The 16,472-nt window shown below is 41.0% G+C and overlaps 2 protein-coding genes across 2 annotated transcripts in view; both read left to right on the forward strand.

Moving 5' to 3' along the window:
* Nucleotides 1–2,843: 2,843 nt before the first annotated feature.
* LOC102813695 (protocadherin gamma-B1-like) lies at nt 2,844–6,771 on the forward strand. The gene is made up of 3 exons (XM_006866254.1): nt 2,844–3,084; nt 3,409–5,192; nt 6,631–6,771. The coding sequence occupies exons 1-3, from the start codon at nt 2,844–2,846 to the stop codon at nt 6,769–6,771; spliced, it is 2,166 nt and encodes a 721-aa protein (XP_006866316.1).
* A 62-nt stretch (nt 6,772–6,833) lies between these two features.
* The window catches only part of PCDHGA12 (protocadherin gamma subfamily A, 12), a 66,633-nt gene continuing 56,994 nt past the window's right edge, over nt 6,834–16,472 (forward strand). The window contains exon 1 of the mRNA XM_006866255.1: nt 6,834–9,251. Coding sequence (XP_006866317.1) covers nt 6,834–9,251 — 2,418 coding nt within the window. The remainder of the gene's footprint in view (nt 9,252–16,472) is intronic.

Here is a 16,472-nt window from a genome sequence, read left to right on the forward strand (position 1 = left end):
GGAAACCCTGTACAGGGTCACTATGAGTCTGAACCGACTCCACAGTACTTAATTACAACATATATATATCCAAAGAACTAGTTCAGCTATCATGATTTGTTTTAGATTGAGTTTTAGTATTATTTTTCTATCATCAGTGTCTGTGATTGTTATAAAACTGATTGATTTAAAAGCACTCTATTTTCCATTTCTTGTACTTCATATTGCTTATACTGATTTAGAGTTATAGTGTACAATTATCTACCATTCTAGTCTTCTAAATTAACCCTTTAAAATAATATGCTCTCTCTAGGTCTCTTTTATATATATCAATAACACATGCACATGAGCTTCAAAAAGTTCATGGAATTAAAAGATAATGGAATTTCCCCACAAACTTTTTGAAGTAGATGTATTCACACATATGTATACAAACACACATCTATACACCAGAGCTTTTCTCTGAGCACAAAACAATTATATTTTGATAGTAATGACTGATGTTATGTTTAGATCCTGCTGAGTATTCAGCTTTGTCTCATTGCTTCATCTTACCAAAACAGACATACTGACTGCCTTTTCACTTAATGAATTCCCTTAGAAAATGAAATATAGAACTCACTTATTTTGCTAAGTTCCAAACATCTTTTTAATTACTGTTTATTTATTTTATTACTATATATTTGAAGCCATCAGCCTAAAGGAATAATTGAACTCATCTTTATTTCCTTTTATTCTTTTGCTTATGGTTACTGTATATGTGTGTTTAAATGTAGTCAATCACGCTTACATATCGAAACAATTTAATTTTGATCCAGTATTTCTCAGAGTCCTGGTGTGGCACTGTGGGTTAATATGCTGGACTGAAAGGTTGGTTTGAACTGCAAGGTTGGTGGTTTAAGCTCACCAGCCACTCCTTGGAAACCCTATTCAGGGTCACTATGAGTTGGAACCAACTTATACAATAACAACATTTCTCATAAGTTATTTTCAAATCTGTTGAAGAAACTTATATTTTCCAGATTTATTAAAATGGACTAGTTTGTGAATATAAGTGATGGGGTGGCTATTTGATCTTATAATTGATTTCATTGGTATTCTTCTGGGTAGTTTTTTGTTTGTTTGTTTTCAATGTGTGTAGGAATCATGAATTCTCCCAGTCTTTCCTTTATAAGTTCATTTTGTATCACATGTAAGTATATTCAAGCCTTATATTCAGAATCAACTTGTTTTTGAAGTCTAAATAGTGACTTAATTTCATACATGTTATCTGAGTCAATCTTTAGGAAGTGAGGGAAGGACACTTACCTTGAGTATTTGATCACAGGTATCAACTCCATTATCAATTTAGCAAATGGTTTCGTACTACTCATAGATATTTGGCCAAATTGCTTGAATATTCATCTTCTCTCTTAATTTTAGGTTTCTCATTCAGTAATTGGCCTTAATGTAAACTGTAAACTGAGACTCTAGTGGTTGGGTGAAAATAATTTCAACTAAAGGAGAGAGGAGGCCTTCAAAAGATGTCTAAGTTTGTCTTGAAGCCATGGAAAATATCTTGGAGTGTTAGAGCATATATTGTTGTTATTAAGTGTCATAGAGTGGGTTCTGACACACAGCGACCCTGTATAGGGTTTCTGAGGAGAGACTGGTGGGTTTGAACTGCCAACTTTGTGGTTAGTAGTCCAATGCATATCCTACAGCACCACACCAGGACTCCAGGGGTCTAGGGATATAATAATGTTTATGTAATTTTAAACCTTTTAAGAAAAAAGGTTTAAGATACTGTACTTGGACTAGAATTAGATGGATAAAAAGAACATAAGTCTGGAAGACAGAGATTAGTCTGTATTATTTATAAAGTGTGAAACAAGTTTGGAGCTGGCAATCAAGATCTTGGAAAATAAAAAGGTAGGGCTGGCTTTAGAACCTGAGATTAAGAGGATTATTTTGACTTAGAGGTAATTATTAAATTCTGTAAAGGTGTAACATATAAGGATAAGAATAAAAATGACATTTCATGTCATTGAATTCCTATTGTAACTTACTAGACAATATCTTTATATTATCTTTTACAATGAAAGCTTAAAACACTTAAAACTATTGTCATAAGTCTCTTTCACAAGTAAATAGGAAGATTTTATGGCATTAGCCATCCTATTCCTTAGTATGCCTTATACAGCTTTGAGCTCTTCTCTAGTTTCCTCTGGTAAAAGGAGGAAAATTATGCACACATCAGATTGTACATAATACTGGGTGTCATTTCATGACTGTCAAATTTTCTCCATACCACTTGAGGGGGCTGTTTTCCTTCATGGTCTTTGTTCTAAGTCTGGAGAGAAGACTGTCTTGTTCTTCCAATATATATACATTGCCTCTCAGTAAAATACCAACTTTTAATCTTCGTTATTGAATTAATGGCACTTCTATAAGACCCCCATCTTTAAAGAACCTTCTTGGATAGTAAACATCATCGGAAAAAAGACGCATTCAAAACTTATAACTTGCCTAGTTCTCTATACATTGGTCCAAAACAACTGTATAAATACTGAATTCCATTGAATTTGCGAAGCTTTCTGACTGCAGTTTTCTAAATCGACTCTGAGCGCCGCTATTGGCCAACACGCTGTTAGAAGTGGAGCAGGGATCTACCCAGATGATTTTCTGCACAGTCACAAAAGCAAGTCGGCAACCAGTGACCCGGACGCTTACGTTCTGCTGGACAAATCTGATTCTGGAATACGTACTGGGATGTCCTCAAACTGGGAGCACTGATTTTTCTACGTTGTGGAAGTAAATGCTTTTAAAACGACTTGTAAAGCATCTTTTCTTTACGTCGGAGGTTGCAGCGACGCAAGAAAAGAATGGGAAATAGCGCGAAACAGAGGAGCAGGATCCAGCGGCAAGTACTCTTTCCCTTCCTGCTGCCTTTGTTCTGCGGGACGCTCTCGGAGCAGATCCGTTACTCTATTCCGGAAGAAATGGCCAGGGGTTCGGTGGTGGGGAACCTCGCTGAGGATCTGGGGTTGCAGGTACAAGATTTATTGTCCCGCAACCTCAGAGTTAGTGCGGAGAAACAATACTTTACCGTGAATACAGAGAATGGTAACATACTCATCAGTGACAGGATAGATCGGGAGTCTCTCTGTCCCCAAAAACCTCTTTGCATCCTGCCCTTAGAACTTGTAGCAGAAAATCCCCTAAATATTTTTCACATAAACATGATCATAGAAGACATAAATGATAATCCGCCACGTTTCCCACAAGATAACATTGTTTTACAAATCAATGAATTTGCAATTAGAGGTTCTCGGTTTAGCTTGGAATCCGCTATAGACACGGATGTAGGGCGCAACTCTCTCCAGAGTTACCAGCTCAGCTCTAATGAGCATTTCTCTATAATGGTGAAAGACAAGACTAAAGCGCCAGAATTGGTGCTGGAGAAGCCCCTGGACCGGGAACAGCAGAGCTCCCATCTCCTGGTCCTAACAGCGATGGATGGTGGCAACCCTGTCAGAACTGGCACCACCGAAATCCGGATTAAGGTCACCGACGCCAATGACAATCCCCCAGTGTTCAGTCAGGATGAATATAAAGTCAACCTGCGTGAGAATGTGCCCCCAGGCACCTCTGTGCTAATGGTGACAGCCACTGACCTGGACGAGGGTCTTAATGCTGAGATTACCTACTCTTTTAAAACACTAAGAGATGATATTGGAAATATGTTTATGCTAGACCATCAAAGTGGAGAAATCAAATCTAAAGATCTCATAGACTTCGAAATCAGTAGTAGCTATACCATGAGCATAGAAGCCAAGGATGGTGGAGGCATGGCCGCAGAATGTAAAATTATACTCGACATTCTAGATGAGAATGATAATGCCCCAGACGTGGTTTTCACTTCGGTATCAAGTTCTGTTCCGGAGGATGCAGAACTTGGGACGGTGATAGCTCTGTTCAAAACATATGATAAAGATTCTGGGGAAAATGGGAAAGTAACATGCCTCATAAAAGAAAACGTTCCTTTTAGAATAGAATCTTCTGCCAATAATTACTACAAACTTGTAACAGAAGGGGCCCTGGACCGGGAGCAGACCCCGGAGTACAACATTACCATCATAGCCACCGACAAGGGCGAGCCGCCGCTCTCCTCCAGTACAAGCGTCACCCTGCACATTGCCGATGTCAATGACAACCCTCCGGTTTTCCATCAGGACTTCTATATGGTACAAGTGTCTGAAAACAATCCTCCAGGCGCCTCCATTGCGCACGTTAGCGCCTCAGACTCGGACTTGGGGCCCAATGGCCACATCTCCTATTCCATCGTGGCCAGCGATCTGGAACCGCGGGCGCTGTCGTCCTACGCGTCTGTGAACTCACAGAGTGGGGTGGTGTTCGCGCAGCGAGCCTTCGACCACGAGCAACTGCGTGCCTTTGAGCTGACGCTGCAGGCGCGTGACCATGGCTTGCCCGCGCTCAGCGTCAACGTGAGCGTGCGTGTGCTGGTGGGCGACCGCAACGACAATGCGCCCAGGGTACTGTACCCAGCGTTAGGTCCCGATGGGTCGGCGCTGTTCGACACCGTGCCCCTTGCTGCACAACCGGGCTATCTGGTCACCAAGGTGGTGGCTATAGATGCAGACTCGGGACACAATGCCTGGCTGTCCTACCACGTGCTGCAGGCCAGCGAACCTGGTCTCTTCAGTCTGGGGTTTCGCACCGGCGAAGTGCGTACTGCTCGCGCCTTGGGCGAAAGGGATGCAGCCCGCCAGCGCCTGCTGGTCGCTGTGCGCGATGGAGGACAGCCACCCCTGTCGGCCACCGCCACGCTGTATCTAGTTTTTGCTGACAACTTGCAGGAGGCGCTGCCAGACCTCAGCAACCGCCTCACACCCTCTGACCCCCAGGCTGAACTGCAGTTCTATTTGGTGGTGGCCTTGGCCTTGATCTCCGTGCTCTTCCTCCTCGCAGTGATTCTGGCCATAGCCCTGCGCCTGAGACGCTCTTCCAGCCCCACCACCTGGGGCTGCTTTCAGTCTGCTCTCTGTTCTAAGACTGAATTTGGGGTTTCTGCAAACTACAGCGAGGGAACTTTGCCTTATTCCTACAATCTGTACCTAGCCTCTGATTCAGGAAAAACCAAGCTTAATCTTCTCACCAAGACTCCAGAAATGGCTCCCCCACAAGATCTCTGTAAAGAAGCTTCCTTGATAGTAAGTGTTACTAAGCAGAATAACAAGATGCGCTCTTATGCTGTTACTTCTTCTCATGTGGGTTTCAATAGATTTTATATCTGCAAATATAATTATCATTTAAAACTAGCCTTGATAGTCTTCAAGTATTTTGAAACATTTTGATAATTTCATGAGAAATTCTTTATTAACCCCAATCTTCTTTACTGTGAGAAGTGCGTGTTGTGATACTACCGACAGCCAAATATTTTTTACTGAAACATAAGTATTTTCTTTCTGTGTTTATCTTCCGTGATATATCACTATCTTGAGTATACAAGTATAAGTGGCTTTTATTAGAGCTTTATTTATTATAAAGTAGAGGAAAATGGATGCAAAACAATTTTAATAAGGGCATAGTAATGATTTAATAATAATGTTCAGATAAATTTTCTAGGAATTCGTTGAATGCCACTGAGTTGTTCAATTTTAGATCAGCTCTTTTTCACAGGTACCTGTAGATTCCCTTCCAATCCTACCGTATTGCTTTATGTGTACCAAAGATCTTACCTTCAGAATATAGATATAAATGTTTGTGTCATACAAACAAAATAGTTAAATATCTCTTAGGTATGATGTTTTTTCCAATATTTTTATGAACTTCCAAATGTAAATCTCAGTAACTGGAATAGGTGTGTTACCCAGGAAAAGATAAGTATATAATATTATTTTGATTACTAATTTTCTTTTGTTAAATCTCCCTCAACACCAAACTTTAAAAAAGAATCAAATGTATTAATAGAATTTTGGAACATTGTCCCTATTCCCAGGCAATGCAAGTTAAAATCCTTCAACTTTGTTTTGAAACACTTATGTGTCTTCTTTACTTGCCTCCTGAAAATGTTTTAAAATTAAGTGTTAAATGTCAAGAACCTGATTATAAGTAGCTCTTCCATTAAGGAAGTTTCAGGAAATAAAAACAAATTTTAAAGTGTTCCGTTATGTGAATTATAAAAATGGGAATAGGTAGGTTAGGGTTGGTCTCAAACAAAGAGTGGTGAAAACATAAGATTAAAGTAACTATTCATAGAAACTTCAAATTTGTTTACAGTCTTTTTGAAAAAAATGAGAATATATCTATAGCTACAAAAAATAATCTCAGGGAAGTATCTGTATGAAAAATTTCAGGGAAACAGAAAGAAGCTACCTGAAGTTTCAACTAGAAACGAATTCTGTGTTTTTTAGTTGATCCACTACCATTTCTATATGAAAAACAGTCGTTGTTAAGTGCTGTCGAGTCGGTTCCGACCCATAGCGGCCCTGTACAGGCTTTCCGAGGCTTTAAATCTTCATGGGAGCAGAAGTCTCATGTTTCTCTAACATGACGAACAGTAGGTGGAGCTATTTAAGGGATAAAAAGCAAAAATCCTTTCCCCTGCAAGATTGGTTAGGACTCTGAGCGCCGCTGTTCACCAATCAGGGAGAGAAAAGCAGAGAGATCCTGCTCACCGTGCACGTTAAACTGGGAAAGCACCGACAGAAACTAGACAATCATCTCTCCGACTGTGAGGCAACTGAGTGGAGGAACTCTGGCACCCAACAGTCAGATTTCAAGAATTGAGGGGCTGATCTTAACTTCCGTGGTCAAGGGCAGTTTGGAAACAATCCTAGAAGAAAGCGACAATGATTCCTGCACATCTGCACCGGGGCTGCGAAGGGCTGATCCTGCTGGGAGTCCTCCTGGGGATCCTGTGGGAAACTGGATGCACCCAAATCCGCTACTCAGTTCCTGAGGAGCTGGAGAAAGGTTCCATTGTGGGTAATATTGTCCATGATCTGGGACTGGAGCCCCAGGAGCTGGCGGAGCGTGGAGTCCGCATCGTCTCTCGAGGTAGGATGCAGCTTTTCGCTCTGAACTGGAGAAGCGGCACGTTGATCACAGCGGGTAGGATAGACCGGGAGGAGCTCTGTATGGGGGCCATCAAGTGTCAATTAAATCTAGAGATTCTCATTGAGGATAAAGTGAAAATATATGGAGTGGAGATAGAAGTGAGGGACGTTAATGATAACGCCCCCTACTTCCGAGAAGGTGAACTAGAAATAAAAATGATTGAAAATGCAGCCACTGGGATGCGGTTCCCTCTTCCCCACGCTTGGGATCCTGATATTGGGAAGAACTCTCTCCAGAGCTATGACCTCAGCCCGAATACTTACTTCTCTTTGGACGTGCAAAGCGGGACGGATGGAAACAAGTACCCAGAGCTGGTGCTGGAGCGCTCCCTGGACCGCGAGGAAAAGGCTGTTCACCACCTGGTCCTCACGGCTTCCGACGGGGGCGACCCGATCCGCAGCGGCACCGCCCGTATCCGTGTTACGGTCGTTGATGTGAATGACAACTCTCCAGTGTTTACTCAGTCCGAGTACCGCGTGAGCGTTCTGGAGAATGTGGCCGTGGGCACTCAACTTCTCCTGTTAAACGCCACCGACCTTGACGAAGGAGCCAATTCGGAAGTGACGTATTCTTTCCGGTATGTGGACGACAAAGCGGTTCAAATTTTCAAACTAGATTATAATTCGGGAACCATTTCAACAATAGGAGAGCTCAACCACGAGGAGTCAGAATTCTACGAGATGGAAGTGCAAGCAATGGATAATGCTGGATATTCAGCTCGAGCCAAGGTCCTGATCACAGTTCTGGACGTGAATGACAATGCCCCAGAATTAGTTGTCACCTCTCTCATCAGCTCTGTTCTGGAAGACTCTCCCAGAGGGACATTAATTGCTCTTTTAAATATAAATGACCAAGACTCTAAGGAAAACGGGCAAGTGATCTGTTCCATCCAAGGAAATCTACCCTTTAAATTAGAAAAGTCTTACGGAAATTATTATAGTTTAGTGACCAACACAGTCTTAGATAGGGAACAAGTTCCTAGTTACAACATTACGGTGACCGCCACCGACCAGGGAAGTCCACCCCTGTCCACAGAAACTCACATTTTGCTGAATGTGGCAGACATCAACGACAACCCACCTGCCTTCCCTCAAGCCTCCTACTCTGCCTATATCCCAGAAAACAACCCCAGAGGCACCTCCATCTTTTCTGTGAGCGCCAAGGACCCTGACGCTGATGAAAACGCCCAGGTCACTTACTCCCTGGCTGAGAACATACTCCAGGGAGCTCCGCTGTCTTTATCAGTCTCCATCAACTCTGACACTGGAGTTCTGTATGCACTGCGATCGTTCGACTATGAACAGTTTCGAGAGCTACAGCTGTGGGTGACAGCACGTGACAGTGGGACCCCTTCGCTCAGTAGCAATGTGTCATTGAACATTTTCATAATGGACCAGAATGACAATGCCCCTGAGATCCTGTACCCCATCTTCCCCACTGATGGTTCCACTGGTGTAGAACTAGCACCTCGATCTGCAGAGCCCGGCTACCTGGTGACCAAGGTGGTGGCAGTAGACCGTGACTCAGGACAGAACGCTTGGCTGTCGTACCGCCTTCTCAAGGCTAGCGAGCCAGGGCTCTTCTCGGTAGGGTTGCACTCAGGCGAGGTGCGCACTGCGCGGGCCCTGCAGGACAGAGACGCGCTTAAACAAAGCCTCGTGGTGGTCGTCCAGGACCATGGCCAGCCCCCTCTTTCGGCCACCGTCACACTTACTGTGGCCGTTGCTGACAGCATCCCAGATGTATTGGCAGACCTGAGCAGTCTTGAGACTCCTGCCAACCAGGACAATTCAGGCCTCACGCTGTACCTGGTGGTGGCCGTGACCTCTGTCTCCTGTGTCTTCCTCATTTTTGTCATCGTGCTCCTGGCGTTAAGGCTGAAACGCTGGCACAAGTCTTCGCGCCTGCTACAGACTTCAGGAGGCGGGTTGGCGGGTGTGCCTGCCACGCAGTTTGTGGGCGTGGATGGCATGCAGGCCTTTCTACAAACCTATTCCCATGAGATCTCTCTCACTGCAGACTCACGGAAGAGTCATTTGATCTTTCCGCGGCCCAACTACGCAGACACCCTGATCAGTCACGACAGCTGTGAGAAGAGCGAGCCTCTTTTGCTGTCAGGTGATTTTTCTAAAGACAATACATTAGTTCAGGTGAGTCCGTGTCAAATATTATTGCCTGAGCATCCAGCAAAATATGAGCAAATTTGTGTATTGTGGAATATATAAAGTAGTACAAACTCTGTGTTAATACACTATATGCTGTTATTGTTAAGTGCTTTTGAGTCTGTTCCGACCCATAGCAACCCTGTATAGGGTTTCCAAGGAGCAAAACCGCTAACTTTGAGGCTGACTTTGCAGTCCAGCTCATTAGCCCACAGTGCCACACCAGGATGGTGTAACATGAGAAAGAAAAAACTAGAGAGAATCATTCATTTTATTCTCATCCTTTATAGATTTCGGGAATATAATGTATATATGTTTCGAGATTAGACACTTTTGTGTGTGTGCCATTTTACTTGCACTAAGGAGCTCTGGTAGCGTAGTGGTTATGAATCGGGCTGTGAACCTTAAGGCCAACAGTTCGAAACTACCAGCTGTTCCGCGGGAGAAAGATAAGGCGTTCTGCTCCCGTAAAGATTTACAGCCTCGGAAACCCTGTACAGGGTCGCTATGGGTCAGAACCAACTCGACGTCACTTAACAACAACAACAACAACAATAGGAATCCTGGTGTAGTGCTGTGGGGATAGTGCGCTGGACTGCAAAGTCGGCTTGAACTTCAAGGTCAGCAGTTCAAGCTCACTAGCTGCTCCTTGGAAACCCTATAAAGGGTCACTATGGGTTGGAACCAACTTGATGGCACTTAACAACAAACAACAATGAGCTTCATGGAGTCCTGGGTTAATGCACTGGACTGCAAAATCAGTTTGGACAACAAGGTTGACACTAACAACAGTAGTGAGTTTAATGGTGATTTTGTAGAATACTGAGGATTAACAAATTTTGTTTTGAGCACATTTTTGGTACTGTGATGAATTTGCCATAAGTCTCTTTGCTTCCTATGTTGTTTCCCACCACTTTTATTCCACACACGGAACATTATCTGGAAAAGTGATGGGATTCTAAGTATTCTAAGAATCTTGTGCTTATCGTAGAATTTATAACAGAAATTGAATGCTAAAGTGTCTTTGGAACAAATGTTCTGTTTTGTAAAAGCTTAGGGAACTATACCATACAAATTGCCCTTTCTTTCTTCTTTATTGCCTATCTACTTAAAAAATAAACTAGTTAAAAAAACAAGATTTATATAAGAGCTTGGAAACCACTTACAGAATGAAAGATGATCAAATGGCCCAAAATGAGGCAATTGATATTACTTTCTGCTTCTCAACAGCCAAGCCAAAAAAAAAGAAAAAAAGAAAAAAAAGGAACTATAGAGCTCTGGTAGCGTAGTGGTTACGAATTGGGCTGCTAATCTCAAGGTCAGCAGTTCGAAACTACCAGTGGTTCCGTGGGAGAAAGATGAGGCTTTCTGCTCCCATAAAGATTTACAGCCTTGGAAACCCTGTACAGGGTCTCTATGGGTCGGAATCACCTCAACAGCACTTAACAACAATAGCAACAACAACATAGATGTATAGATGTGGTTCTACTTGGCTGACTTTTAAAAAGGAAGTATTTCAGCTTGATGTATTAAATTCCAAGTAGACTTTAATAGAGTTCTGTATGTAATACTTAGGGGAATAGAGGACAATCCAGTTCCTTTGAGAGGTAAGGCAATGAATAGACATGATCCTTAGACAGTACCTCAAATATCAGTGATCTCAGCAATACTTCCAGTGTGAGCTGAATACTGTTGTTGTTGAGTGCCTTTGTGTTGGTTCTGACTCATAGAGACCCTGTATAGGGTTTCTGAGGCTTTAAATCTTGGTGGGAGCAGAAAGCCTCATCTTTCTCCCACAAAGCATCTGGTGAGCTCAAAGCACCAACTTTGTGGTTCTCGGTCCACTGATTATTGTATGGAGCTACTGCACTGTGCTCCTCTTGAGCTGAATATGCCTCGTTAAATAGTTATAAAATGAATGAATGGACAATTTAATGTGATCTTATATTGCCTGGGACAAGTATTTTAAGTTTTTATTGTGTGTCATTGAGTTGATTCCTACACATAGGCATCCTGTATAGGCTTCTGAGAGCAGCTGGTGGGTTTGAACTGCTGACCTTGTGGTTAGTAGTCTAGTACTTATCCTACAGTGTCATAATAGAAAGAGCATTGAGTTTGCAACTTCCTATGTTTGACCATAGGTAATTTCCTATGTGACCTTTGAAAAGTCATTAAATCTCTTTGAGCTTTATCAAACTATGGATACAACAGCTGCTGTGAGAACTAGAGATATCACATAAGCCATCTGGTTCATACTCTGTGCTTACCAGTTAACAGTAGCCATTTTTGTGGCAGATTGAAAAAAGGAGTCATGCTGCCAATGTCAGCATGCTTGACACTCTCTTGGTAAAAGTAATAATTATTTGTGTGCTTCTAAAGGTGGTACAGTGGAATGAACTGTGGATTGAAGCAAAATTGTGTTTCAAATTTTTTTGCAAACAATAGCTTAAAAATCCAAAGTCCACAGACATAGTCTTAATTGAGAAGCCACAGTTGTAGACCACAAAAGATAGGACAAAGACTGATCTAGAAGAGACAATTTTATGAGTGTTCATTTTTCTCTATCTGAGACAACATAAAGTAAGCTGAACAAGGGCCCTTATTCAACTTATTTTAAAGGAGCAGTTTATCCCAAATCTGACTGCTAGGATGGTAAAACTGGAAAATGAACCACCAAAACCTGAAAGTTGGAGTCATTTGATTTAGGCAGTATGAAAGTTTAAACTAGTGACTTTTGTAATATACCAATCTTCTTGTTGTTGTTATGTGTTGTAGAGTCGGTTCTGACTCACAGCAACCCTGTACAGGTTTTCCGAGGCTATAAACTTTTCCAGGAGCAGAAAGCCTCATCTTTCTCCTGCAGAACAGCTGGTAGTTTCGAACTGGTGACCTTAAGGTTCACAGCCCGATTCATAACCACTACACTATTTGTTGATAAGTTGTTGTTGTGTGTGTGTGGTTTTTTTTCCCCCTGAGGGTAACTACAAAAGAGATTTGGATCATTTTTCTAGTTCTAGTAATGAAATTATGTCATCAGTACCAAGGACTTTGCTTGTCTTCTTGTGTGTTGTGGATGTATTTACTTCACCTAATCGATTAATCAGTGTTCAGATATAACTTAAAAGAGAAGAAGCTAAGCCCATCCATTGTTTTATAGCACCAAAAATTGTAATTTAATCTGTCAGGAGACACTCTTCCTCTACTTTTGTTCTATAAAAGGCATCATGTTCCTTGGAGCAACAATAGTCTAGGGACCTTGATGGGACTATGTAACTTACAACTTGATTCATTCATAGGCTGTTGTTTAATGAATTAGAAAGATAGTGATAAATTAGTGCATTGTTGTTGGTTTGTTGGGTTTTTTTTTCAGTAATGCATAACAAAGTATAGCTGTGATCAGTATATAATACTTCAAGTGAAAAAGGTTGCTTTTTCCTCAGTAAGATACCAGGTTCCAGGAAAAAAACCAACCCATAGTTGTGAAGGGATATTGATTCAACTAGAGTCTATATCTTGGGCAAGAGATGGATTTACTCTTTAATATTATACTTTGAGTTTATTTTTAGGAAACCATACCTATTAAAAAGCTACTAGTAACAGAACACACTGTTTTGGACACATTCTTAAAATTCTGTGGCAGATCGTTTATGACAAAGGTAATTGAAAAAAAGCTATAGAGGATGAAGTTTCCGAATACTTCATGGAATACTTTGATTCATGAAAATGTGAAGAAATTATCATGGGATCATAGAGTCAAATAAAATAGCCTACCTATGTGCACACAAAAAATTGATACCTATACAATTTCTCTAAAAGAAGTCATACAAAGATCTGCTCTTTATGATGTTATTGAAGACATATATAATTTCCTAATGTATCTTTAAGTATCTGAAGCATTTCACACAGTTGGAAGATTTGCACACTTGCAATTATTCAATAAAACAGTTGAGTTCAATGATTAGATGGTGGTCTTTTGGGAAAAAGAATCATAATACAAAACCAATTATTTTACATGCACTGTCTCTCTCTATATCAAATCCCTAATAAGAGTCAACTCTTATCTACATGAAGCTGAAGAGTTGACATTGTTGAAATTTGAAAATAGATGCTTCAGTCCATGATATTCCCATATTGATTGTGGGACCTATTAGAAACTTCCTATATAATAGCAATGAAGTTACAGCCAATGGTTCATCCTGAGACACTTGTTACATAAAAAAGTAAAGTCTTTCATCTATAAAGAGAGAGAGAATAATTGATGTTTAGCCTAAAAATACTCTTAAAAGCTAAAATGAAACAAAAGGAAGTGATCACTTTGACTTCAAATGCTGGGAACACTGAAGGTATAAATTCCAGGAAAAATTAACTGTGTGAACAAGATTGTACTGTTCTTGTTATGTGCTGTTGAGTCGGTTCCTACTCATAGTGACCCTATGTACGACAGAAAAAGCATTGCCCAGTCCTGCACTATCCTTACAATTGTTACTATATTTGAGCTCATTGTTGCAGCTGCTGTGTTTGTCCTTCTTCTTGAGGGGGGGTCTTCCTCTTTTTCGCTCACCCTCAACTTTACTGAGCATAATGTCCTTCTCTAGGCATGGATCTCTCCTGATAGCATGCCCAAAAATACATAAAATGAAATCTCACCGTCCTTGCTTCGAAGGAACGTTCTGGCTGTACTTCCTCCAAGATGGATCTCTTCCATATCCTTCACCAGCACCCTAACTCAAGAGTATCAATTCATCTTTGATTTTCCTTATTCATTTTTCAACTTTTGCATGCAGGTGAGGTGAATGAAAATACCATGGCTTGGGTCAGGTTCACTTTAGTCTTCAAAGTGACATCTTCGTTTTTTAACACTTTAAAAAGAGGTCTTTTGCAGTAGATTTTCCCAATGCAGTTTGTCATTTGATTTCTTAACTTCTGCTTCCATGGATGTTGATTGTGGATTCAAGTAAAATGAAGTCCTTGAAAACGTCAACCTTTTCTCCCTTAGTCCATTTGTGTGGATTTTTTTTTTTTTCCTTTATGTTGAGGTGTAATCCATACTGAAGGCTAAGGTCTTTTATGTTCATTAGTTAGTGGTTCCAGTCCTCTTTGCTTTTAGCAAGCAAGGTTATGTCATCTACATATCAAAGGTTTTTTATAAGTCCTCTTTCAATCTTGATGCCATGTTCTTCATATAGTCCAACTTTTAAAATTTCTTAGCATTCATATTGAATAAGTATGGTGAAAGGATGCAACCCAAATGCACACCTTTCCTGATTTAAACTGTGCTGTATCCCCTTGTTTAAACAACCATACCCTGGCCTATGTATGCACAGGTTCCCTATGGGCACATTTAAGTGTTCAGGAATCCCCATTCTTTGCAATGTTATCTATAATTTGTTATGCTCCGTGATGGAATACCTTTGATTGTTCTTGAAGATTGTACTACTGCCTTTCAACTTGCAAATTGCTCTCAATTCTCCAGAACCTCTGCAGAGCTATGATTTCTTGGGACTGCAGTTTTGGAGTAGGGACTCAGAGCACTTCTGTCTGCCAATGCAGAAACAGATAAGGAGATCCCACTAAATTCTAGCTTGGTGACTTTTCTTTTCCAACCGAGTGCAAAGACTAAAGCAGACCAAGAATAGTCCTATGAATCTCTACCTGGAATATATGGATTCAAGCAATTAGTCCTGCTGCTTCTTGGCTAGATACTCTATAATCCAATATTGTTTGAAGAAGACCTTATCTGGGCTGGATAGTGTTGCAGTGATGTGACTAGGGAAGAGATGGGAAGCAGCACTGGACAAATGGGTCCAAGTTCTGCTTTTATCCTGCTAGCCCTTTGGTCGACTAGATCTGCTATTCAATTCTCAAGGAGCTAGCCCAAGGCTCTGTGGTGGGAAACATCATCAAGGATCTGGGACTCAATGCCCAAGACTTACCCATTCAGAAGCTGTGAGATAATGCTGAAAAGGAGTACTTCAACCTTAGTGAAGAAGTCGGAGACTTACTTGTGAGTTATAGAAGGGGACAAGGACAGATATGCTCCCAAAATGTATGTTTAGAAGTGCTAGTTGGAAATCCTTAATTATTTTCATGTTAACATAGATTCAGGATGTGAACCATAATGTTCCCCTTCTTCAACAGGAATGCTATTAAATTAACTATCTCTGCATTGACCTAGCAATAGAACTTGCACAGGATCCAGATGTGGGAACCAATTCCTTACAGATTTACCATTTTAGCTCCAACTTTTTATTTGCCTTCTAAAAAGGGAGACCAATGTAGGAAAGAAATAAATTAAGCATGTGTTAGAGAAGCTGCTAGATGGGAAAAGCAGATCTCTCATGACTTAATACTGACAGACAGAAGGGACAAAGCCCAGATCTTGATCCTGGTAGGTGACATAAAAGATAACCCAATTCCCGATTAGGCAGATAACCCACCAGTGTTCAGCCGAAAGTGTACAGGTCAGCTTTGGGCAACTCCATGGTGCAGATAAAGATCACTGGTCCTGATGAAGGAGTCAATGTGGAAGTCATGTATATCTTCATGTCCAGAATTCCTAATCTAGTTTGGCTTTGATCACAATGTCGTTAAGTGCCATCAAGTCAGTTCTGACCCATAACGACCCTGTATAGGGTTCTCAAGGAGAGGCTGATGGGTTTGAACTACCAACTTCGTGGTTAGCAGTCTAGTGTTTATCCTACAATGCCACACTATTGGTCACAATAGTGGAGAAACAAAAACATTTAATATCTCGGACTTTGAAGAGGTTTTAAAAAAAAAATCATGGTTTGAAAGGGGTTAGGGGAAGCACTGGTTACCCAGTGTTTGGTTGAAATGTACATTTTAAATGATAATGAAAATGTCCCAGAGGTGGCTTTACTTTCAATATTCACAATGATTTCTGATGATTCTGCACCTTGGACAGTAATTGTTGTGTTTAAAACACAGGCTCTAGATTTCCAAAGAAAATGGGAGGTTATAGTCTAATACAAGAAAGTGCACCATTCATAACTGAATTTTTGCCAATAATTATTACAAACTTGTAAAAATTAAAAACTTATGTGCATCAAAAGACTTCACCAGAAGAGTAAAAAGGGAACCCACAGAATGGAAAAAAATCTTTTGCAATGACATATCAGACAAGGGACTCATTTCTAAAATATATAGGAAATTATAACATCTCTACAAGAAAAAGACAAATAACCCAAT

Source organism: Chrysochloris asiatica, unplaced genomic scaffold (assembly GCF_000296735.1).
Source record: "Chrysochloris asiatica unplaced genomic scaffold, ChrAsi1.0 scaffold00087, whole genome shotgun sequence".
In the NCBI taxonomy this organism is placed as follows: domain Eukaryota; kingdom Metazoa; phylum Chordata; class Mammalia; order Afrosoricida; family Chrysochloridae; genus Chrysochloris; species Chrysochloris asiatica.

Bases quoted from the DNA above. Each gene is read 5' to 3' on its own strand.
- LOC102813695 (XM_006866254.1), top strand. From the start codon at position 2,844: ATGGGAAATAGCGCGAAACAGAGGAGCAGGATCCAGCGGCAAGTACTC. The intron at 3,085-3,408 runs GTAACATACTCA...CTAAAGCGCCAG, and splicing joins TACCGTGAATACAGAGAATG to AATTGGTGCTGGAGAAGCCC. The intron at 5,193-6,630 runs GTAAGTGTTACT...TTCACCAATCAG, and splicing joins GTAAAGAAGCTTCCTTGATA to GGAGAGAAAAGCAGAGAGAT.